The sequence below is a fragment of the Oncorhynchus clarkii genome, chromosome 33 (assembly GCF_045791955.1).
Source record: "Oncorhynchus clarkii lewisi isolate Uvic-CL-2024 chromosome 33, UVic_Ocla_1.0, whole genome shotgun sequence".
Taxonomy (NCBI): Eukaryota; Metazoa; Chordata; class Actinopteri; order Salmoniformes; family Salmonidae; genus Oncorhynchus; species Oncorhynchus clarkii.
Window position 1 is genome coordinate 11,728,570 of NC_092179.1, and position 25,771 is coordinate 11,754,340.

The 25,771-nt window shown below is 45.0% G+C and overlaps 1 protein-coding gene across 2 annotated transcripts in view; it reads left to right on the forward strand.

Moving 5' to 3' along the window:
* LOC139393098 (metabotropic glutamate receptor 8-like) overlaps positions 1-25,771 on the forward strand; it is a 235,002-nt gene that overhangs the window by 176,535 nt on the left and 32,696 nt on the right. For both annotated transcript variants that reach the window (XM_071141447.1, XM_071141448.1), the window contains exon 7: positions 13,902-14,102. In XM_071141447.1, the coding sequence (XP_070997548.1) occupies positions 13,902-14,102 (201 nt within the window). The remainder of the gene's footprint in view (positions 1-13,901; positions 14,103-25,771) is intronic.

Here is a 25,771-nt window from a genome sequence, read left to right on the forward strand (position 1 = left end):
TGGCACGGAGTGTCAGAGTCTATTAATTTCTAGTGCGAGAGTTCACGACCTTCGCATCATCAACACGGAAACCAATCAGCTGCCTCGGCTCACAACTGCTGTTTGGGGTCATTGTCGTGACAGCTAGCAGAGTGTGTGTGTGTTTGTGCGTGTGAGCCCTCTCCACCCCTCTCTTGTCTCTCTGTTGAGAGTACAGTAAGCTAATGAGTATCACCCTCAGACACAACCCTATAGACCTCAATCAACACACACACACACACACACACACACACACACACACACACACACACACACACACACACACACACACACACACACACACACACACACACACACACACACACACACACACACACACACACACACCATATTGAGAATCTCTGCCTGAAATGTCCTGGATGTCTTGGCTGAGAACAGAGGGAACCCAAGTCTCTTTTAGAGTGGTTGATTCTATATCTAACACTGTGGAGTAACATCTCCTTTTCTGTGTGTTTGTGTGTGATGGTCTGAAGGATGGAACCGTCAGCAGTCTGAGAGCTAAAGCTCCCTGATCCCTCAATTTATCACCCGATTGTTCCTGCGCAGAGTGATTTCCTCACAGGGGCTGAAACGAATCCGCTCACCGGTAAACAGGATTGGCTCTGACAGAGGCAATGAAGCAGGGGTCCACACGCTGGAATTAGGGCGCAGGACTGCCAGGCCGGGAGGGAGGGAGAACACAGGCAGGCAGACAGGCAACCTTACCTCTCAGTGGGTGTTTATGTGGAATGCAGCCCTGCCACAGTTCTCCATTCAGCCCCTGTGTAGGATAACAAATCATCCTTGAACCAGCAAGTTATGAGCAGAGGATCATCAGTGTTCTCCAGCCATCTGCTAGGGCTCTCTAATTGAGACCCAGGCTCATGTTCGGCCTACTCCTCACTATAACCTCCCTTGAGGCTCTAGTGTGTGACTAACCAAATTACAACCATATCTCCTCAGACAAGCAAACTATTGACAGATCTGATAATCTGTTTGGAGAAAGTTGCTTGAAACTGGAAGAGTTCAGGAAACTGGAAGTTTTCTGTTATTGTCTGTGCTGTATAGAAGAGGGTGTTTCAGGACAACAGAGTGTCTATGACAGAGAGAGAGAGAGAGAGAGAGAGAGAGAGAGAGAGAGAGAGAGAGAGAGAGAGAGAGAGAGAGAGAGAGAGAGAGGGGCTGTGCTGGCACCATGTGACCTGTCTGATCTTCATTAAACTGAACACAGCTTCATTAGTCACAACAGGTACAACTGGCAGCCCACAGATGACCTGGCTTTGCTGTGTCTGTGCCTGGCTGCTCCATACACACACAAAGGGCCTGTGACGTGAGTGAGGGAGAGAGAACAACCGTTGCTACAGTAATAGGTTTTCACGGTTCAGCTTACTTTTAACAATAGTACTTCTTTCTGATGGTAACTTCCTCATCCTCTCTCTTTCCTCTTTCTCACTTTCTCTCTCTTTCATCTTAACATTCCTGCTTCTCTGTCTCTCTTTCTTTTTCTCTCTCTCTCTCTTTCTGTCTTCTGCCAAAGCCTCAGTTCGGATGTGAGGTAAAGGAGAGATGAGGGGGAGTGAGGGGAGGAAGAGGAAACGTTCAGCATGTTGAGCGTTTTAAAAGATGAATTGACTTTGTCACTGGTAATGTCTGAGCCATGAATGATCTTTCTCTCTCTTCCAACCCTACACCAAACCCTAGCTCCATTCCCAGGGACATGTTCTGCCTCCGATGAGTTCTTAACAGCCGTGTTTATGTTGTCTTTACTGGCGTTGAACGTGATGAAGAATACTCATACCATGGTGTAACGCTTGGCTCAAGATCCCTGTTGTCAGTATGTATATATTTTGGCCTGTTGATTACTCATGCCTGTCTTGGCCCTTTACTTTGTAAGGGAAAGCGAAAAGATGTTGGAGAAGAGTTGTGGATGTAAGTTGGAGCTTGGTCGTTAATGCAGTGGAGGTTTTGTGAAATTGAGAAAGCAAACGCACGCAGGTATGTGTGTGTCCCTGTTCTCGATGTGTGTGTGTCAGACGAGATATGAGCAGGTGACGGTTCAGGGCGTATTATCATGTGTCAGTCAGTGCGCCCATGCAAACATGTAAGCATTTATGGGTATACAGTATGCATTACGTTTGTGCATACATTTGCGTGTGTGTGTGTGTGCCTAATGTATGTGTGAGGGAGAGTGTGTGTGTGTGTGTGTGTGTGTGTGTGTGTGTGTGTGTGTGTTTGTTAAGGCATGCTCGTTTATGTGTATGCGTGTGTTTGTTTGCATGTATGTGTGTGAATGGGGAGCAGTACCCTGGGCATGCTCCCCCAGCAGGATCCTGCCGTGTCAGGATGTGTGTGATAAATGAATGCTGTGTTAATCACATGCCTTGATGCTAACATATTCATCACCATCTGAATGTGTGTGGTGCTTTATTTGTAATTATTATGAAATACTTTCCCTTTTTAATTATAATATAATTGAATTTACATCTTTATAAAGAGAGAGAGAGAGACGGAGAGAGAGACGGAGAGAGAGACAAAGAGAGAGAGAGAGAGAGTTGTCTGAGAGAAAGAGGGAGTTGATAGAGAGAGAGAGAAGAGAGAGAGAGAGGGAGACAGAGAGAGATATGTCAGAGAGAGAGAGAGGGAGACAGAGAGAGAGAGCGAGGGAGAGAGAGACAGAGAGAGAGGGAGACAGAGATAGAGAGATGTCAGAGAGAGAGAGAGAGGGAGACAGAGAGAGACAGAGAGAGGGGAGAAGGAGAGAAAAGAAACACACACAGGATACACACAGACACAGGATACACACAGACACAGGATACCTGTATCCGTAACACTCCCACCCTTAAAAGAGCAACCCTAGGGGGATTGCGACTACAGTATTTAAACGAACACTCACAACAAATCAACAACCTTGCAAAACATACTGAAATCATCTTCACACACGAGACAAAGCATCTGCCAACACATTATCTGAACCCTTTTTGTGGCGGATCTCCAAATTATAATTTTGTACAATCAGCGCCCAACGCATAAGGCGCTGGTTCTGGTTGTACATTCGGTGGAGAAAAACTAAGGGGTTATGGTCAGTATACACAATCACTGGTAGGGCACTGGAACCAATGTATACTTCGAAGTATTGCAGAGCCAACAACAAAGCAAGAGCTTCTTGTTCTATTGTCGCATAGTTTGTTTGACATTTATTAAATTTACGTGAAAAATAACAAACGGGATGATCTACTCCACTCTTGTCCTGCTGCAGTAGAACAGCACCAGCACCTCTGGCACTAGCATCTACCTCAAGCTTGAACGGTTGTTCAAAATCCGGAGCAGCAAGTACAGGGGTACTACATAATAGTGCTTTCGCTGATTCAAAAGCTCTCTTACAATCAGGGGACAACACAAATGGTCTTGCCGGACTGAGCAAATCAGTCAATGGAGCAACTACCGCAGAGAAATTTTTACAGAAGCTACGGTAATAGCCAACCATCCCTAAAAAGCGGCGTAGCTCTCGTCTAGTGGTAGGTGCAGGGAATGCAGTTATAGCCAAGACCTTGGCATCAACAGGGCGCACCTGTCCATGGCCAACCTCTTTACCGAGATAGGTAACAGTAGCCTTCCCAAACTCGCACTTTGCCAAGTTCAGGGTTAGAGAAGCAGCTGCCAACCGTTCACATACTACCCTTAGCAAGTCAACATGATCTGACCACGTAGACGAATAAATCACTAGGTCATCAAGGTATGCACTACAATTAGGAACGCCAGCTAATACAGAGTTAACCAGTCGTTGGAAAGTGGCTGGTGCATTTCGCATCCCAAAAGCCATGACCGAGTACTGAAGGAAGTTGTCTGGGGTCACAAAGGCAGAAATCTCAGAAGCACGTGAAGTTAACGGAACCTGCCAGTAACCTTTTAAGAGGTCCAACTTGGTCACATACTTAGCAGCACCAATAGTGTCGATACAGTCGTCCAGTCTGGGTAACGGGAACGAATCTGGCATTGTGACAGAATTTACCTTTCGATAATCCGTACATAACCTGGACGTACCATCAGGTTTAGGAACCAGAATGCAAGGAGAACTCCAAGGGCTTGAACTTGGCTTAGCCAGGTCATTCTCCAACAAATATCTCACCTCATCCCTCATTATCTTCCTCTTGGAAGCGTTGATACGATATGGGTGTTGCTTGATAGGTGTAGCATTTCCAACATTAATGTCATGTTCCAACACATTTGTGCGAGTAGGAACGTCATTAAAGAGACATGGAAAACTGTGTAGTAGCCTCACAATATCATTAGCCTGTCCATCCGTTAAATGAACCAGACCTGACTGGATAGACAGCAGCATTTCTGAGTTGGGCAATCTAACACACTGCTGTTGAGTATTGCGCAACTCCAAGCCATCAACATCATCAATATGACAGTCCGCTATCATCGCAGTAGTAGCAGAGGAGACAGCAGTACCTTCCTCTGTTTTTGAACTATCTAACTGTGTGATGGGTCGGGTGTGGTATGCTTTCAACATGTTAATGTGACACACACGAGATTGGCGTTTTCTATCAGGAGTTTGAAGCACATAGTCAGTTTCACTTATTTTCTTTTCAATTAAATAAGGACCAGAGAAACGAGCTGACAGTGAAGATCCTGGAAAAGGTAATAACACCAGTACTTGGTCACCTGGCTGTAGTGGACGAGAAACAGCCTCTTTATCATAGTGTCTTTTCATGCTCCTCTGTGAGGAAGACAGAGCTTCCTTTGCAAGAGCACAAGCTTGGTGTAGGCGCTCACGAAAGCGACTAACATAGTCCAACACATTCTCATCTCTGGTACACAACTCTTGGGACAAGAACTGTTCTTTAAGGACTTTCATTGGTCCTCTTACTGTGTGACCAAACACTAGTTCAGCCGGGCTGAAACCTAGGGACTCCTGCACAGTTTCACGAGCCGCAAACAAAACTAGAGGAACTCCCTCATCCCAATCTTTCTCAGATTCCAAACAATATTTACGTAGCATAGACTTCAGTGTCTGATGCCATCTTTCAAGCGCACCCTGAGACTCTGGGTGATAGGCGCTTGATACACGGTGCGTAATTGATAAGGATTTCAACACCTGCTTGAAGAGCTTGGATAGGAAATTGGTACCTTGATCGCTTTGTACCACCTTAGGTAACCCGAATGTCGTGAAGAATTTTATTAAGGCTTTACTCACTATCGGAGCTGTAATCCTTCTCAGAGGAATAGCCTCGGGGTATCTTGTAGCCATACACATTATCGTTAACAAAAACTGGTTACCCGATTTTGTCTTCGGTAACGGTCCGACACAATCAACCACCACATGCTCAAATGGTTCACCTATGACAGGTATAGGACAAAGAGGAGCAGGAGGAATAACCTGATTTGGTTTTCCTGTTATCTGACAGGTGTGGCATGTCCGACAGAACTGAGCCACATCTTGTTTTAAACCTGGCCAAAAGAAATGTCGAAGGATCCGATCATACGTCTTTGTAATTCCTAAATGACCAGACCACTGGTGATCATGAGCAAGGGATAACACATTTTGTCGAAAGGCTGTAGGAATCACTATTTGGTAAACAGCATTCCAATCTCCACCCGCGTCAACATGGGATTTCCATTTACGCATGAGGAGATTACCATCAATGAAGTAAGCCACATTCTTCTTCTTCACCTCTTCTAACGAGACAACACTAGAAAAACATTTAGCAAGCTTGTTGTCAACCTTTTGGTTAGCAATCAGCCAAAAGAGAGAGAGGGGGAGACAGACAGAGAGAGATGTCAGAGAGAGAGAGAGAGAGAGAGAGAGAGAGAGAGAGAGAGACAGAGACAGAGAGACAGAGAGAGAGTTGTCAGAGAGAGAGAGAGAGAGAGAGAGGGAGACAGAGAGAGACAGAGAGAGAGAGGGAGACAGAGAGAGAGAGATGTCAGAGAGAGAGAGAGAGAGACAGAGAGAGAGAGAGAGTGTTGAGAGGGAGACAGAGAGAAAGAGAGATGTCAGAGAGAGAGAGAGAGAGACAGAGAGAGAGTTGTCAGAGAGAGAGAGAGAGAGGGAGACAGAGAGAGAGATGTCAGAGAGAGAGAGACAGAGAGAGAGTTGTCAGAGAGCGAGACAGAGGGAGACAGAGAGAGAGAGAGAGTTGTCAGAGAGAGAGAGAGAGGGAGTTGTCAGAGAGAGAGATAGAGAGAGAGAGACAGAGAGAGAGAGCAAGAGAGAGACAGAGAGAGAGAGAGAGAGCGAGAGGGAGACAGAGAGAGAGACAGAGAGAGAGAGAGGGAGACAGAGAGAGAGAGATGTCAGAGAGAGAGAGAGAGAGAGACAGAGAGAGAGAGGGAGAGGGGGAGACAGAGAGAGAGAGATGTCAGAGAGAGAGAGACGGGGGGATTGCATTTGCAATCCTAATTGATGTTTAATTGAGAAGCTTGTTTGAATCATTAAGTCCTCTGTCAGCCGTGTTACCATCAATCACTGCTTAAGGTGCCATATTGTTCCCTACAGATAAATCACAGCACTTAGCCTATTACCATGCTAGCATCGGCCTGTCAAACCACTCAGACTTTTAGATCTCTGCCTCTCTTTTAAAAACATGCAGTGTTTTTTATATGTGTGTGGGTGGTATATGTCCTGATATGTGTGTGTGGGGGGGTTATTTATGTCCTGACGTGTGTGTTTGGGTGATTTATGTCCTGATATGTGTGTGTGTGGGTTGTTTATGTCCTGATATATGTGTGTGGGGGTTATTCATGTCCTGCTGTGTGTGTGGGTTATTTATGTCCTAATATGTGTGTGTGTTGTTTATGTCCTGATATTTGTGTGTGTGTGTGGGTGATATATGTCCTGATTTTTGTGTGTGGGTTGTTTATGTCCTGATATTTGTGTGTGGGGGGGTTGTTTATGTCCTGATATTTGTGTGTGGGGGTTGTTTATTTTTATTTTTTTATTTTTTTTTATTTCACCTTTATTTAACCAGGTAGGCTAGTTGAGAACAAGTTCTCATTTGCAACTGCGACCTGGCCAAGATAAGGCATAGCAGTGTGAACAGACAACACAGAGTTACACATGGAGTAAACAATTAACAAGTCAATAACACAGTAGAAAAAAGGGGAGTCTATATATACATTGTGTGCAAAAGGCATGAGAAGGTAGGCAAATAATTACAATTATGCAGATTAACACTGGAGTGATAAATGATCAGATGGTTATGTAAAGGTAGAGATATTGGTGTGCAAAAGAGCAGAAAAATAAATAAATAAAAACAGTATGGGGATGAGGTAGGTGAAAATGGGTGGGCTATTTACCAATAGACTATGTACAGCTGCAGCGATCGGTTAGCTGCTCAGATAGCAGATGTTTGAAGTTGGTGAGGGAGATAAAAGTCTCCAACTTCAGTGATTTTTGCAATTCGTTCCAATCACAGGCAGCAGAGAACTGGAACGAAAGGCGGCCAAATGAGGTGTTGGCTTTAGGGATGATCAGTGAGATACACCTGCTGGAGCGCGTGCTACGGATGGGTGTTGCCATCGTAACCAGTGAACTGAGATAAGGCGGAGCTTTACCTAGCATGGACTTGTAGATGAGCTGGAGCCAGTGGGTCTGGCGACGAATATGTAGCGAGGGCCAGCCGATTAGAGCATACAAGTCGCAGTGGTGGGTGGTATAAGGTGCTTTAGTGACAAAACGGATGGCACTGTGATAAACTGCATCCAGTTTGCTGAGTAGAGTGTTGGAAGCAATTTTGTAGATGACATCGCCGAAGTCGAGGATCGGTAGGATAGTCAGTTTTACTAGGGTAAGTTTGGCGGCGTGAGTGAAGGAGGCTTTGTTGCGGAATAGAAAGCCGACTCTTGATTTGATTTTCGATTGGAGATGTTTGATATGGGTCTGGAAGGAGAGTTTAGAGTCTAGCCAGACACCTAGGTACTTATAGATGTCCACACGTTTATGTCCTGATATTTGTGTGTGTGGGGGTTGTTTATGTCCTGATATTTGTGTGTGGGGGGGGTTGTTTATGTCCTGATATTTGTGTGTGTGGGAGTTCTTTATGTCCTGATATTTGTGTGTGTGGGGGTTGTTTATGTCCTGATATGTGTGTGTGTGTGGGGGTTGTTTATGTCCTGATATTTGTGTGTGTGGGGGGGGTTGTTTATGTCCTGATATTTGTGTGTGTGGGGGTTGTTTATGTCCTGATATATTTGTGTGTGGGGGGGGGGGGGGGGGTTGTTTATGTCCTGATATTTATGTGTGTGGGGGATTGGTGTTTTTCAATGCATGATGTTAATAAAGGTGAGGTAACATGTAATCTCCTTCTCTGAGACCTGGAAGGCGAAGCGTCTCAGAGTAAGAGTCCTGCTGATCTAGGATAACATCCTCCCTGTCCATGTAATCATATTCATTATGATGTAAAAGGCGGCACTGATCCTAGATCAGCACTCCTACTCTGAGAAGTCTATTTTATGAATTTGGGCCCTGACGTAAGTCAAACCTGTCCTGTACCGTTTGCTTTGTGGTCCTGATGGTTGCTTTGGCAGTGAAGAGTGCTGGTGACAGCGTTGCATTGGTTGAGCTGCTTCACTTATAAAGACGTCACATTTGATTGGTTGCTGATGACAGACCAGGTAGATTGTTTGGATGTGTCTTTTCTAAATGAACCCTCATCTCAGAGCACTGCAGGTATGAGACCCTGCTGGGTGGTGGGATAGCCACGGCTTTGCAGAGTTAAACGTATACTTAATTTTGGCAATGAGAGTCAGCCATTGTTAAGTCTCTGCCTGTAGTTTGAAGGAAGTGTCTAACTAGTGTTAGCACATTTGGTAACTCAATCAAACGTATTTATATCAATCAGATTTATTTATAAAGCCCTTCTTACATCAGCTGATGTCACAGGGCTGTAAAGAAACCCAGCCTAAAACCCCAAACAACAAGCAATGCAGGTGTAGAAGCACAGTGGCTAGGAAAAACTCCATAGAAAGGCCAGAACCTAGGAAAAACCTATCAGAACCTAGGAAGAAACCTAGAGTGGAACCAGGCTATGAGGGGTGGCCAGTCCTCTTCTGGCTGTGCCGGGTGGGGATTATAACACAACATGGCCAAGATGTTCAAATGTTCATAGATGACCAGCATGGTCAAATAATAATAATCACAGTGGTTGTCGAGGGTGCAGCAAGTCAGCACCTCAGGAGTAAATGTCCATTGGCTTTTCATAGCTGATCATTCAGAGTATCTCTACCACTCCTGCTGTCTCTAGAGAGTTGCAAACAGCAGGTCTGGGACTCGTAGCACGTCCGCTGAACAGGTCAGGGCTCCATAGCCGCAGGCAGAACAGTTGAAACTGGAGCAGCAGTACGGCCAGGTGGACTGGGGACAGCAATGAATCATCAGGCCAGGTAGTCCTGAGGCATGGTCCTAGGGCTCAGGTCCTCTGAGAGAGAGAGAGAGAGAGAGAGAGAGAGAGAAAGAAAGAAAGAAAGAAAGAAAGAAAGAAAGAAAGAAAGAAAGAAAGAAAGAAAAAAGAGAGAAAGATAGAGAGAGAAAGATACCGACGATACCCCCGGACAGGGCCAAACAGGCAGGATATAAGCCCACCCACTTTGGGGGGGGGGGGGGGGGGGGGCAACCCATACAGGAAGATCACGTCAGTGACTCAACCCACTCAAGTGATGCGTCAACCCACTCAACCCACTAGCCTTAGCACAATGCCTGGAAGTCTATGGTAACTGCTAGCATGCGGTTTATGTGTGTACATTTCTTTGTGTGTGTGTGTGTGTGCTAGTTTGTAAGAGAACAAATATCTGCCTCTACAGCCAGGCTTATTATTACACAGTCACAATGAGCTATGTAAATTCTCCCTGCCTTCCGCCTGTGTTCTTCCAGATTATTAAAGCATAGCAGAACGGGCAAATTAAATTTAGCAGGGCTGGCATTGTCTGAGCTGACAGTGATGGAATGGCTGCAGTATGTGTGAGCGACAGTGTGTCACTAGGCAAGACAGTTAAGAACAAATTCTTATTTACATTGACAGCCTACCGGGGAACAGTGGGTTAACGGCAGATTTTTACTTTGTCAGCGCAGGGATTCGATCCAGCAATCTTTCGGTTACGGGCCCAACGCTTTAACCAGTAGGCTACCTGCCGACCCAGGGTTGGATCTCCTGTGTGTCAGACAGGGACAGACAGGGACAGACAGACAGTAGACATGACAACTGCTGTACCTCACCTTGCCAGCCAGTCAGCTAGGGGGGATTCAACTGTAATGATGCAATCGAAGGAAATGTAACAGCATTGTTTTCTGTAACGGCAGTAGCTCCACCAACCCTCCCCTGTAAGTCAGTAGAGGGAATGCAGAGGGTATCTAGTCCTCCATGCCTGCGCCAGAAATGGCACCCTATTCCCTATATAGTGCACTACTTTATGGGTACATTATATAGGGAATAGGATGCACCCTGTGTAGTCTTCTCTGGGGACTGAGATGAGATGGATGCCATTTTCCTTTTGAGCAGCTCAACAGGGTGATTGGCTATATGGTTGGCTGGACCGTAAGCCTGCTGTGTGTGTGTGTGTGTGTGTGTGTGTGTGTGTGTGTGTGTGTGTGTGTGTGTGTGTGTGTGTGTGTGTGTGTGTGTGTGTGTGTGTGTCACAGATCCCCCTGGTACTGATGCTCATTCTGTTCACCAGTTCAGGAGGTTTACCTCACCGGCTTTCTAGGCTTCACTGAACGGGATTCATTATCATCAACCCCAGGACTGTCTTGTCTGATTGCACACACCTGGTTCCCATTTCCCCTGATTAGTATGTTATACAGTTGAAGTCAGAAGTTTACATACACTTAGGTTGGAGTCATTAAAACTCGTTTTTCAAACACTCCACAAAAATCTTGTTAACAAACTATAGTTTTGGCAAGTTGGTTAGGACATCTACTTTGTGCATGACACAAGTAATTCTTCCGAAAACTGTTTACAGACAGATTATTTCACTTATAATTCACTGTATAACATTTCCAGTGGGTCAAAAGTTTACATACACTAAGTTGACTGTGCCTTTAAACAGCTTGGAAGATTCCAGAAAATGATGTCATGGCTTTAGAAGCTTCTAATAGGCTAATTGACATCATTTGAGTCAATTGTAGCTGTACCTGTGGATGTATTTCAAAGCCTACCTTCAAACCCAGTGCCTCTTTGCTTGACATCATGGAAAAATCAAAAGAAATCAGCCAAGACCTCAGAAAAACAATTGTAGACCTCCACAAGCCTGGTTCATTCTTGGGAGCAATTTCCAAACACCTGACGGTACCACATTCATCTGTACAAACAATAGTACACAAGTATGAACACCATGGGACCACACAGCCATTATACCGCTCAGGAAGGAGACGCGTTCTGTCTCCTAGAGATGAACGTACTTTTGTGGCGAAAAGTGCAAATCAATCCCAGAACAACAGCAAAGGACATTGTAAAGATACCTGAAAGGCCGCTAAGCAAGGAAGAAGCCACTGCTCCAAAACCGCCATAGAAAAGCCAGGCTACTGTTTGCAACTGCACATGGGGACAAAAATCTTACTTTTTGGAGAAATGTCTTCTGGTCTGATGAAACAAAAATATAACCTTTTTGCCGTAATGACCATTGTTATGTTTGGAGGAAAAAGGGGGAGGCTTGCAAGCCGAAGAACACCATCCCAACAATGAAGCACGGGGGTGGCAGCATCATGTTGTGGGGGTGGCAGCATCATGTTGTGGGGGTGCTTTGCTGCAGGAGGGACTAGTGCACTTCACTAGTCCCTCCACCTCATGAGGTAGGAAAATTATGTGGATATATTGAAGCAACATCTCAAGAAGTTAAAGCTTGGTGGCAAATTGATCTTCCAAATGGACATTATCCCTAAGCATACCTCCAAAGTTGTGACAAATGGCTTAAGGACAACAAAGTCAAGGTACTAGAGTGGCCATCACAAAGCCCTGACCTCAATCCCATAGAAGATTTATGGGCAGAACTGAAAAAACGTGTGCGAGCAAGGAGGCCTACAAACCTGACTCAGTTAAACCAGCTCTGTCAGGAGGAATAGGCCAAAATTCACCCAACTTATTGTGGGAAGGATGTGGAAGGCTACCCGAAACGTTTGACCCTAGTTAAACAATTTAAAGGCAATGCTACCAAATACTAATTGAGTTTATGTACACTTCTAACCCACTGGGAATGTGAAGAATGTGATGAAATAAAACCTGAAATAAATCCTTCTCTACTATTATTCTGACGTTTCACATTCTTAGAATAAAGTGGTGATCCTAACAGACCGAAGACAAGGAGTTTCTACTCGGATTAAATGTCAGGAATTGTGTAGAAAACTGAGTTAAAATCCATTTGGCTAAGGTGTATGTAGACATCCAACTTCCGACTTCAACTGTATATGTGCCCTCTGTTCCCTCTCTCTTTGTCGGTTATTGTTCCCATGTCCGTTGGTGGTGTGAGTACCTATACGTTGGTGCAGCTGTTATCCTGCGTATCGTCCCGTGTCGTTCAACGAGGTTTACCCTCGCTCCTTTGTTTGGGAACAGCCCAGTGTTTTTGTACACATGTTTGTTTTGGGTGTATTAAAAACCCCTATTGTGTATTCCTGCGCCTGGCTCCAAAATCCGTTATACCAGCGGGACAGTGTGTCTGGGGCTTAGTAGCGATACAGTAGCTATCGCTCCAGCGTGTCAAGCCAAAGCCAGGATGGAATTCAGATTGAGTCTGATGGCTCAGCGCCTGTCCCCAGTGTTTCTTTACTGGCTTGGGTTATGTCAGAGGACTTCTTTATTCAGGTTATAAGCTCTAAGGCACTGGGAGCTCTTTCCGATAGGATAAGCTCACAGATCCTATTTGGGATAAACTGAGTCAGTTCCTCTACAGTCAGTGCCTATACCTGGTGGGATTACCTAGGAGTGGAGTGGATGGCTCCGGACCGTGGGGGAAGCAGGACTTCGGATTTGAGTCCTGTCGATTTGAGTGGCTTTTAACTATTGGGACTGACTTCTATGATGGCTCCAGTGGGCCCACAATGTCCTTCTTAGTTGTTTGGTCTCTTGTGAAGTCAGCCTCCATCCCCTGTTACTGTAATTTGGACCGTATCCTTCATAGGGAATAACCAGGTGTGTGTGTGTGTGTGTGTGTGTGTTTTGTGTGTGTCCTGCTCCTGCTAATGCCTTCACGTGAGACTTGCCTGCTGTGTGGAAGCCGTTATAAAACTGAAATGGATTTCCTTCTCCTGAGCCTATTAATTCCACACAGACACGCGTATTGATTGAAGACTCTTGTTAATTCACCTAGCCCGGGCAAGTTTTTTATTTACAAATGTTTTGCTTTTTTTGCCCGAGGGCTTGTACTGCGTAAAATGCTGAGTTAAAAGCTGAAAGAATTCAATAAAAATTAGTTGCTTCTGATAATCCACCCTTTTTTTCCATTTTCTTTTGCAGTTCCACTTTAATAACGTTGATGAAAATGGTGGAAAGGCATCCTAATAAATTAGAGATGTTCATGTTTATGCATCAAGGAGTTTGTGCTTTTCGCCTCTTTATGAGCTAATTATGCTAATGATGCTATCAGTTACATAAGCACATATTCAACTGCATCAGAAAGAAAGCGAGTTTTCCGTGTGTGTGTGCGCGTGTGTGCTCGCGTGTGTCAGTGTGTGTGTGTGTCACTGTGTGTGCGCTCAACTGAATAAAACAACATGTGACAGATGTTTGTGTTTGTGTGAAAGCAGTGTGACCAAGGTCAGTGTTTTTTTTTCTCACGAAAATGCTATTATAATGTAATGTTATACATTTAGCATCTTTGCCAAATAGACACTTGGATGTTTCTACCCACAGTGTAGCTAACTGTCCATCTGTCTCTCTCCTCTCTCCCAGGTCTGGAGAAGGTTGGTCGGGACTCGAGCTACGAGCAGGAGGGGAAGGTGCAGTTTGTGATGGATGCCGTGTATGCTATGGCCCATGCCCTGCACCGGATGCACCGGGAACTCTGCTATGGATACCCAGGCCTGTGCCCAAAGATGGCCAACATCGATGGCAAGGAACTACTCAGCCATATCAGAGCTGTCAACTTTAATGGTAAGTAGAGCATGGGCGCACGCGTGCAGACACGCACGCAGACACACACGCAGACACGCACGCACACACACACACACACACACACACACACACACACACACACACACACACACACACTCTCTTCTCAGCCATATCCACAACATCAGCATCAACTTCAAGTCACACACCACTCCCTCATCAAAAGCCACCTCCTTTTGCCTCCTTTTGCTCTCTCCCCACTCCTTATCAGAGGACATCTTGAACATTCATTAAGCTTTGACTACAGGGCAGTTCATGAAGTAGTTAGTGAAATGATTGACGTTTTGCCCCGTTTTTTTCCCCCCCTAGTGTCCTCCATGAGCCATGATCCATCCTCTCTGAGAGCAGTCCTCCCACAGAGTGCGTAGGGTTACCCATGCTATTCCTCCTCAGTGATACTTCCCTTTACTGGCTCTCACTGAAATAGTTCATACTACTAATACTCTCTTCATATTTCTCTGCTAATTATCTTAACTTATCCTGCTTCCTTTTCCTGCTAATGGCCATGCTACATTAATCTATTTTGTGCCTTATTATGTGTGCATAATATTCTATACAGGGCATTCGGAAAGTATTCAGGCCGCTTGACTTTTTCCACAGTTTGTTACGTTACAGCCTTATTCTGAAATGGATTCAATTGTTTTTTCCCCCCCGCATCAATCTACACACAATACCCCATAATGACATCACATTACCCCATAATGACATCACAATACCCCATAATGGCATCACAATACCCCATAATGACATCACAATACCCCATAATGGCATCACAATACCCCATAATGACAAAGAAAAACCTGGTTTAGACATTTTTGCTGAAGTACCTTTGGCAGCAATTACAGCTTTAAGTGTTCTTGGGTATGACGCTACAAGCTTGGAACACCTGTATTTGGGGAGTTTCTCCCGTTCTTCTCTGCAGATCCTCTCAAGCTCTGTCAGGTTGGATGTGGAGCGTTGCTACACAGTTTTTTTTTTGGTCTCTCCAGAGATGTTAGATCGGATTTAAGTCCGGGCTCTGGCTGTGCCACTCAAGGACCTTCAGAGACTTGTCCTGAAGCCACTCCTGCTTTGCCTTGGCTGTGTGCTTAGGGTCATTGTCCTGTTGAAAGGTGAACCTTCGCCTCAGTCTGAGGTCCTGAGCGCCCTGGAGCAGGTTTTCATCAAGGATCTCTCTGTACTTTGCTGTTAATCTCTCAATCCTTGCCGCTGAAAAACATCCCCACAGTATGACGCTGCCACCGCCATGCTTCACCGTAGGGATGGTGCCAGGTTTCCTCCAGACGTAACGCTTGGCATTCAGTCAAAAGTGTTCAATCTTGGTTTCATCAGACCAGAGAATCGTGTTCATCATGGTCTGAGAGTCCTTTAGGTGCATTTTGGCAAACTCCACGTGGGAGTTTTTGACCTCATGTCTTGGTTTTTTGCTCTGACATGCACTGTCAACTGTGGGACTTTATATAGACAGGTGTGTGACTTTCCAAATCATGAGAAATCAATTGAATTTACCACAGGTGGACTCCAATCAAGTTGTAGAAGCATCTCAAGGATTATCAATGGAAACATGATGCATCTGAGCTCAATTTCAAGTCTCATAGCAAAGGGTCTGAATAATAAAATGAAATGTTTTTTGCTTTGTCATTATGGGGTGTTGTGTGTAAGTTGATGAGCAAAATATTTAATTGAATCAATTTTACAATAAGGCTGTAACGTAAGAAAATATGGAAAATAATTAAGGGGTCTGAATACTTTCCGAATGCACTGTACATTACGTAGTTGAGCTATTTAACTAGAGGTGCCATTGGGTATCCATCCCCTTCTCCTAACATAGTTACACCACTTTGTGCTTGCTGCAGATGGTAAACAACTTGGAGCTTGACTTGAGACTCCAGTAATGCTTTAAACTTGTTTTTATGAGTGGTGTGCTTATTTGACTGTTTTGTTCCTCTCGGCCCCCGAAGAGCATACTGTAAGTAGGCGGTACATCTCCCACTAAATAACATTAGACAGTTCATTTGAATATGTATTTTCTGCTTCTTTTGGTTATGGTATTATTTATTCATCTCGCCGCCTGCTCATTTGTTGTGTTTCCATTCAACTCCCGTGATTTGCATAATTTGTGTTGATCGATCCAAAATGAATTGCGTCCACGAGGCAGTTTTAAGACTGTAAGTGCATCAGGTCAAAATTGTATTCATACAGTGGCATTGTCGTCCAATCACAGACACTGAACAAAACTTTACCACTCCAGTGGCTTCAGCAAAATCCACATGGATTGAATACAAATGAAATATTGTAAATACTGTAGCATCCATAGCCATACTGAAGAAAAATATAAACGTAACATGTAAAGTGTTGATCCCATGTTTCATGAGCTGAAATAAAAGATCCCTGAAATGTTCCATAAGCACAAAAAGCTTATTTCTCTCAAATGTTCTGCACTAATGTGTTTACATCCCTGTTAGTAAGCATTTATCCTTTGCCAAGGTAATCAATCCACCTCACAGGTGTGGCATGTCAAGAAGCTGATTAAACAGCATGATCATTACACAGGTGCACCTTGTACAGGGGACAATAAAATGCCACTCTAAAATGAGCAGTTTTGTCACAAAACACAATGCCACAGATGTCTCAAGTTTTGAGGGAGCGTGCAATTGGCATGCTGACTACAGGAATGTCCAACAGAGCTGTTGCCAGAGAACGGAATGTTAATTTCTCTACCATAAGCCGCCTCCAACGTTGTTTTAGAGAATATGCCAGTACGTCCAACCGGACTCACAACCTCAGGCAATGTGTAAACAAGCTTCATCTGGCCAGCTACCCAGATAGCTAATGACACTGAGGAGTATTTCTCTCTTTAATAAAGCCCTTTCGTGGGGGAAAACTAATTCTGATTCGCTGGGCCAGCTCCCCAGCATGTGGCCCTGGCTCCCAAGTGGGCGGGCCTATGCCCTCCCAAGCCTACCCATGGCTGCGCCCATGCCCAGTCATGTGAAATCCATAGATTTCATAGAAATAGAAATCCATAAGCTATTGGGCCGATAAACACAAGGTTTCAGGTTCAAGTCCTACTATGGCCATTCTAGCCCTGATGAATACTAAACACACGGCTAACATAGTACTTCACCACCATTTTAGACAGTAACCTCCTTTAATAGAGCTAAATGTCACTGCCCACTTGACTGAGATGAATGTCGAAGGCCACGGAGCAGAGAGCAAGGCCTGACAAACTGCACTTTACCAGACTACTTACTAGAGATCAGTAAATCTTCTTCCTATTGACTGCAGCTGGTTTTTCAATGCCGAGAGGCCACAAGATGAATTTCTGTAGGGCTGTTGATGTTGTTTACATCTAGTATCTCGTCTTCAACAGGCCCGGGGCTACTCGACGGGATGCTTTCAAGCTAACTACACAGAGAAGCAGCATGTTGGTATCGATTTCTGCCCCTCTGGAGTTGAACAGGAGGTTAATAGTAATGATACCAGAGGAGTGAATGTGTTTTCTGCTGGCGACCGATATAGATAATGTTGTAGACGTATGTTGTTTTGTGTTGTTCAGCTACAGCCTCTTATACTACATCATGTCTGGCATAGCAAGGTTACGGATGTTATTGGATAAAGTTAGGTGTGTGTGTGTGTGTGTGTGTGTGTGTGTGTGTGTGTGTGTGAGCGACGGGACGACGAGAGAGTTTAAGTCAGTGTGCGTCAGTAGAAGCACACTTCTATTCCTTGCTGTAGTTTAGTATGGAGCTCATCTGCACCCGTTAGGAGGGCATTGAGTCGGACCATCCACAGTGCCCTTGACATGGCCGCAGCAGGGGCCAGGGATCCATACCAATCAAATGCAACTTAGAGGAGCTGTGCTGATCCGATAGGCCCGATCCCCCTGCTTACCGACACAGGCGGAAAATCAATCCAGCGAGAGGAAGAGCCTAATTCAGTAGTGAGGTTTCAGAACGATCTAGGGAAAACACACACCAGGCGTGGAGATATCTCATGCAGACACACACACACACACACTGGCCGGTGTATGTATTAATGATCCTTCCTCACAGAACCCTGCAGAGGATCTAACCTTTCTCAGCAGCATGAGATTGGACACTTGGATGACCCCTCCACTGACCCCCAGTGTGTGTGTGTGTGTGTATCCCTCCTTCCCTCCAGTGTTCAGGTGTTATCGATGTGCTCTCTGACTCCGACAGAAACTCATGCTGATGGAGAGAGCACCTTCCTGCTCGCGCACTTCCTAGCGCTATCCCTCCCTCTCCTCCCTTCCCTCTCTCTGCCCCTCTCCCGCTCTCCTTTATCTTCTCATTATCTCTCACTCCCCGTCTCTTTTTTCTCTCCTTTTCTCCCGTCTCCTTACCTATCTCTCTTGCTTTCACTCTCATACACACACCCAGAAACACATGCACACCCAGATGGTGGTGCATTGCAGATCCAGGGGAAGGAAGACAATAAGGAACCGTACCTGTAGCAGCAATCACATGCTACATCGTGCGGACTGCATCTGATACCGGTTCTCCTGTTCTGTTCAGCTTGAGTCTCTACACCCTACAGCCCACAGTCATCTAAAGGACATTCTGGTTCTGTCCCAAATGGTACCCTGTTCCCTATATGGTGCATTCCCTATAGGGTAGTGCACACTTAGGGAATAGGGGGTCGTTCAGGAGGCATGGTTTGTCTCATGTCGAGCACCTACTTATTATGCAGCCCACTTCAGACGTTGTGTTATCGCTTGATTCTATCCAGAGGCCATTGAATGACTTTGCTTGGTTTTATTCAAAAGTGTACGCATGCTGCGGATATTTCCTATTTTCTTAGTCCAAAAACATGATGCTTCAGATTTGTCTCAACGTCGATGATGTTTTCCCTGTTGTGTTGCTCTTCTCTGTTTCTCTCTCCTTTTCGCCCTGGTCCGTCATCAGTCATCAGTCATCACCATGGAGGGATTGACTCGGAATGCAAGCAAGATATCAAACAGACTAGTGTCTCTTTCATCCTCTCAACTCAGACTGAGTGCCTCTCTTATCTAGAAACGTTGTGTTCTGTGGTTGCCTACCAACAACATCCCCTCTAGTACTGTAAGTCATTGTGACAACGCTCTGTGAAGTAACACATTTAGGGACTGTTATTGGCCCGAGAAAATCTCATTTCAGTTGCTGTCGGGCTATTGTGATTCAGTTTTCAATGAGCAGCTGAAGTGAATGTAGAAAAATAGCCACAACAAGTCTTTGAACACTTTGTAGGACAGATATCAAAAGACATCTTTACGTCTTCAATCAGTCTCTCATGTGAAGAAAATAAGGTACGTTGGCAACCCTGCAGCTTCCGAGGACATGTGTGTCCCACCATTTCTGCTCTGATGAATAGGATAGTCTAGGCCAACGTCCCAAACGGCACAATATAGTGCACCTACAGGCCCTGGTCAAAAGGACCTGGTCTACATTGTGTTATTTAGTTACTGTAAGCCATTTAATAAACTATAACTGACTAACATTGGAATTGGAGTTGATTCCAAGGCGATCCATAAAAGACCAAAAATACACAACTTGAAGCAACCACATATTTTGCCATGAAGCACGTTCTGATTGGCCAGTGAGAGGCCACGCCTCGACACACCCACCCGCTTGTTTATTCATCAAAACACATCCCTTTAGCGCCAACGCCAGCAAGTGCGCCGATAATTGTGATGGTGAAAATAGCTAAAATATTTCTGACACAAACCCTGGACCTACAGCGCTCCCACCTGCGCTTAGATTTACCATTCTGTTAGGTTTGTTAGAACAGAGCCCAGAGTGGTGTGACATGACACATAGTGCCTCCCACTACGCAGGTCACCTCCATTGTCCTCCATGAATCCTCGGGCGGTCTAATGAAAAGCTTGATAAGGTCTCCACTCTTCGCCGTCAATGTTCATCTCTTCGCTTTTATTCCTGAAAATATTTACAAGGTCCCCTCCTTTTCAGTCTATGAGAAACCTTAATTGTAGTTCCATGCGTGGGAAGGAAGGAATAAAAACACCTTACAGCCTGTACTTTCACTTTCACACCGGGGTAAAACTTTGACAGGATACATTCAACTAAAACTGCAAAACCTTTTAGAAAATATATATACTTTTTTTTTTTTTAGATAATGGAACTTTTCAGAAAATCTCCCCAAAACCTCCAATGGATGGACGGAGAGCTAGAAGCGTGTATTTTTTTTCTTCTCTCCTCTTTTCTTCTCTACACTTCATTGTTGTCTGTCAAATGAGTCATAGGGATACAAGCAGAGAGCTTTCATCCGTCTTCAGTGTTGAACATCAAGCCAAAATCATCTCTATTGTTCCCAGCTCCAGTATGTCTGTCTGTAGAGCGTGGTTGAATGGCATTGATGTGTTCTTATGATCATTTATTAACTACCCTGTCCCCTGACAGTGTGGAGTGAGAATCCCCCGCTTTAGCAAGGAAAGAAAATATACACAAAGGACTGCTGCACTTCCACTTTAGAACACTGGTGAGGATATTGACTGTATTGATCCAACTACAACCCTCATGGTAGTGCTACGTTCATTGAAACTGGAAATTCACAGTGTAGCGGGTCTCAGTCTTAGCGTCCTGTATAACAGTATTTTTTTTAATCCTCATCCACAAAAGCACAGGACGCTGGACAAAGAACTCGGGCAGAGAAATAGAACAATATCCACTCATTTTTTCCTACCCTAACAAAAAGTTATTTATTGAGCTACAGTGCAGTAGTGGCAGCTCCTATATTTTGACGACATTGTGGTCTTGGTCGGGGCCACCCTACACGAGGCTCTCCAGTACCCTTCTATGGAGAGGGCAGAAGAGCCAAAACCAATTAGGTCCTGAGACGTGGAGCCGTGGAGTCTGTGTGTGTGTGTGTGTGTGTGTGTGTGTGTGTGTGTGTGTGTGTGTGTGTGTGTGTGTGTAGAGCCGCGAGGAAAGGACACGACCAGGCTGGAAAGAGCTATCTCATTACAGCCCGTCTTCACAGGGCCAGCTGCTCTAGCTCTGACTGCTCAGGACAAGATGGACGCCGTCTCTATGGGAACCAGCCCGGGCTAACTAGCAAGGAATAACGGCTAGATGATGAACTTGACCCTAGCATGACAGCTATGCAGCCAGTTAGCGGGAAGAGAGAGGGAGAGAGGGGGATGGAGAGAGTAAGAAGAGGGATATACAATGCTGTGTGTAAGGTTTTTTGGACCTGTAGGCCAAATGAAATACAATCTAAATCGTATTCATATATGAGCTAGAATGAGCTTCACATCACCTCTGATCTCAGTGTTATTATGTTTATCGTCTGCAGGAAAACCGAGCAGAGCGTGTTTAGTTCAGAGCCTTGAAGACATGAGAGAGAGAGAGAATCACATTTTATTTGTCACATACACATGGTTAGCAGATGTTAATGCGAGTGTAGCGAAATGCTTGTGCTTCTAGTTCCGACAATGCAGTAATAACCAACGAGTAATCTAACCTAACAATTCCACAACTACTACCTTATACACACAAGTGTAAAGGGATAAAGAATATGTACATAAAGATATATGAATGAGTGATGGTACAGAACGGCATAGGCAAGATGCAGTAGATGGTATAGAGTACAGTATTGTCATGACGTTGGCCTCTTTGAGTATAGCAACCCTTCTCCCTGCCTCCCCCTTACCTCCTTCAACTAGGCTGCTGTGGTCAGAGGTCATAAATTCCTGAGAAGACATCATGGACACACAGTTATAGAGTAGTTTTTCATGGAGACAAAAGAAATCCTTCCACCTCACAGAACTTGAGGTACGAACAAATTTCGGAGTAAGTGTAAAAGATGGGTGAAGAATCCAGCTACGAACTGGTCCGTTTGTCACAACTTGGGAACGTCATGGGAGACGATATGGCCACATTACCATAACGCTGTTTTTTAATAGCCTCAGATATGAGGTTTACATCTAATTGTTGTATAAGATGAATGAGTGAGTATGATACTGTTTACACAATTGTACAATGTGATTTCGGACTGTTTAATGAAGGAAAACTCAAAAGGGAATTGGATTTGAACTAAATCAGAGGGCCGCCCCTGAACTGATTGATTGATTGCAATTGTTCCCGGATGAGTGAGAAGTTCATGTGTAAAGGATTAGCATTTTAATTGTTATAATTAACTCTGTAGTGACTTCTTAGTCGACCCCCCCATTTCCCCTTTGTCTAACAAGCCAACATGCCGGTTCATTTTCCTATCATTTCATGTAACCACTTTTACCATGTTTGTTTGTTTATGCATTTCCATGAATGACTTAGTTAGTAATAAATAAATGATTTAAGACAATTGATGTAAGGATGACTCATAGTGAAGACTGGGTTCGTGCAGATAACCAACAATTTACAACGTTTGGAATGAGACTAACGTGAGGTAAAGTAAATAAATCATTAATCAGAAGACTATTGATCAGATATGAAAATATCTGAAAGGTTATATTGGGAAATTATAACTTTGTAATCTGAATACTTTCCTTGGTGCCCCAACTTCCTAGTTAATTACAGTTACATGATTATTCAGTTTAATCGCATAATACTAATTATGGGAATCTTTGATAAAAACTAAGTCTTCAATTTAATGATAGTAAAGACACGGCAGTATATTCATATGAGATGAGTAATGTAGGGTATATAAACATAAAGTGGCATAGTTTAAAGTGGCTAGTGATACATGTATACATAAAGATGGGAAGATGCAGTAGATGATATAGAGTACAGTATATACATATGAGATGAGTAATGTAGGGTATGTAAACATTATATTAAGTAGCATTGTTTAAAGTGGCTAGTGATATATTTTTACATCAATTTCCATTATTAAAGTGGCTGGAGTTGAGTCAGTATGTTGGCAGCAGCCACTCAATGTTAGTGGTGGCTGTTTCACAGTCTGATGGCCTTGAGATAGAAGCTGTTTTTAGTCTCTCGGTCCCAGCTTTGATGCACCTGTACTGAACTCGCCTTCTGGATGATAGCGGGGTGAACAGGCAGTGGCCCGGGTGGTTGTTGTCCTTGCCCCCGGTGATCCGTTGTTTCCTCTGGAGAGCCTTACGGTTGTGGGCGGAGCAGTTGCCGTACCAGGCGGTGATACAGCCCGACAGGATACTCTCGATTGTGCATCTGTAGAAGTTTGTGAGTGCTTTTGGTGACAAGCCCAATTTCTTCAGCCTCCTGAGGTTGAAGAGGTGCTGCTGCGCCTTCTTCACAACGCTGTCTGTGTGGGTGGACCAATTCAGTTTGTCCGTGATGTGTACGCAGAGGAACTTAAAACTTACTACCCTATCCACTACTCTCCACTACTGTCCCGTCGATGTGGATAGGGGGGTGCTCCCTCTGCTGTTTCCTGAAGTCCACAATCATCTCCTTTGTTTTGTGTGTGAGGTTATTTTCCTGACACCACACTCTGAAGGCCCTCACCTCCTCCCTGTAGGCTGTCTCGTCATTGTTGGTAATCAAGCCTACCACTGTAGTGTCGTCCGCAAACTTGATGATTGAGTTGGAAGCGTGCATGGCCACGCAGTCGTGGGTGAACAGGGAGTACAGGAGAGGGCTCAGAACGCACTCTTGTGGGGCCCCAGTGTTGAGGATCAGCGGGGTGGAGATGTTGTTACCTACCCTCACCACCTGGGGTGGCGGCCCGTCAGGAAGTCCAGTACCCAGTTGCACAGGGCGGGGTCGAGACCCAGGGTCTCGAGCTTGATTTGGAGGGTACTATGGTGTTAAATGCTGAGCTGTAGTCGATGAACAGCATTCTCACATAGGTATTTCTCTTGTCCAGATGGGTAAGGGCAGTGTGCAGTGTGGTTACGATTGCGTCGTCTGTGGACCTATTGGGGCGGTAAGCAAATTTGAGTGGGTCTAGTGTGTCAGGTAGGGTGGAGGTGATATGGTCCTTGACTAGTCTATCAAAGCACTTCATGACGACGGAAGTGAGTGCTACGGGGCGGTAGTCGTTTAGCTCAGTTACCTTAGCTTTCTTAGGAACAGGAACAATGGTGGCCCTCTTGAAGCATGCGGGGAAAGCAGACTGGGATAAGGGTTGATTGAATATGTCCCTAAACACACCAGCCAGCTGATCTGCTTATGCTCTGAGGACACGGCTGGGGATGCCGCCTGGGCCGGCAGCCCTGCGAGGGTTAACACGTTTAAATGTTTTACTCACGTTGGCTGCAGTGAAAGAGAGCCCGCAGGTTTTGGTTGCGGGCCGTGTCAGTGGCACTGTATTGTCCTCAAAGCAAGCAAAAAAGTCATTTAGTCTGTAAACAAAAATATTTTAAAAAACCTTTTTTACAGAATAAATAACTGTTTTGCTCGCTTTGAGGGAGAGACAGAGAGAGAGAGAGACAGAGACCGAGACAGACAGAGAGAGATAGAGAGAGCGACAGAGAGAGAGAGTGTAACGTCTGCTTCCAACTCACACTCTCAAACACATAGATCCCCTGAATGCAGCTCACTTTCCAGATCCCAATCAGCCAAATTCTGATCACCTGTTCACACACCTGTATGTCATTCACACACTATTTAGTTCAGTTCTTTGCTCCTCATCTTTGTGAGGTATTGTTTTTTTTTGACACACTTCTCTTCAGAGCTGTTTTTCCTGTAATTTACTCCTCACGTGTATGAAAGGTTTTGCCTGCCTCACTAATGACACCTTTTGCCTATTCCCTGCCTGTACATTAGCTTCGAATTTCCTGTCATTCACCTATTGCCTCATTTCCCGGGTCGACGTTACTAGCCTTTTCCCTGCCTGTACTGTTGCCGTTTGGTCCCCCTGTGTATGACCTGCTGCCTGCCCCTGGACCCAGCTACCTGCCTCCTCCTGTGGTCCTTTATTTTAAACACCTGCTGTGCCCTGCGTTTGAAACCAGCTCTCTGTCTCCCTCGTGTTCATGAGAGAGAGAGAGAGAGAGAGAGAGAGAGAGAACTTGACCCTAGCATGACAGCTATACAGCCAGTTAGCGGGAGAGAGAGAGGGAGGGAGGGGGATGGAGAGAGTAAGAAGAGGGATATACAACGCTGTGTGTAAGGGAGAGAGCAGACAAATCATGAGAAAACAAAAAGATAATTACTTCAACAAGCCTTTGTACACTTCAATCAGTCGCTCATATGAAGAAAATAAGGTACATTGGCAACCCTGCAGAACTAAAGTCTCCCAATGTTCTGACCTTCATCTCCAGTCTACTATTCCCTCTCTGTGCTTTGTCCCCATATTAACAGTATTACACAGCCTCAAACTGTGGATGAGCCACCGGATGGCTGGACAGGGGAGACTGATGAGACTGAGACTGAATGGACGCTTCATTTGCTGCTGCCGCTCGCAGAAAATACCCCCCCCCCCCCCCCCGTACCTCTGTCTGTCCGTGTATGTGCGTGTGCGGCCTACCGCCTCCCCCCACTCACAACGTTAGAAGAGCAATCAATACCTGGAGATAAGTTCAATAAGCCGGAAATCTCAGACAGCTGTTTCGGGGAGACTTAAGGCATCGCTCTCTGTCTGCCGCTTGCCTGCCGGGCCACCACACACTGAACACTTCCTCAGCCCAGGTGACCAGAAGCTATCAGATAGCCATTGGAGGATTAATAGAACATTAAGCCATGCGGTGTCGGCTGTGATTGTAAATG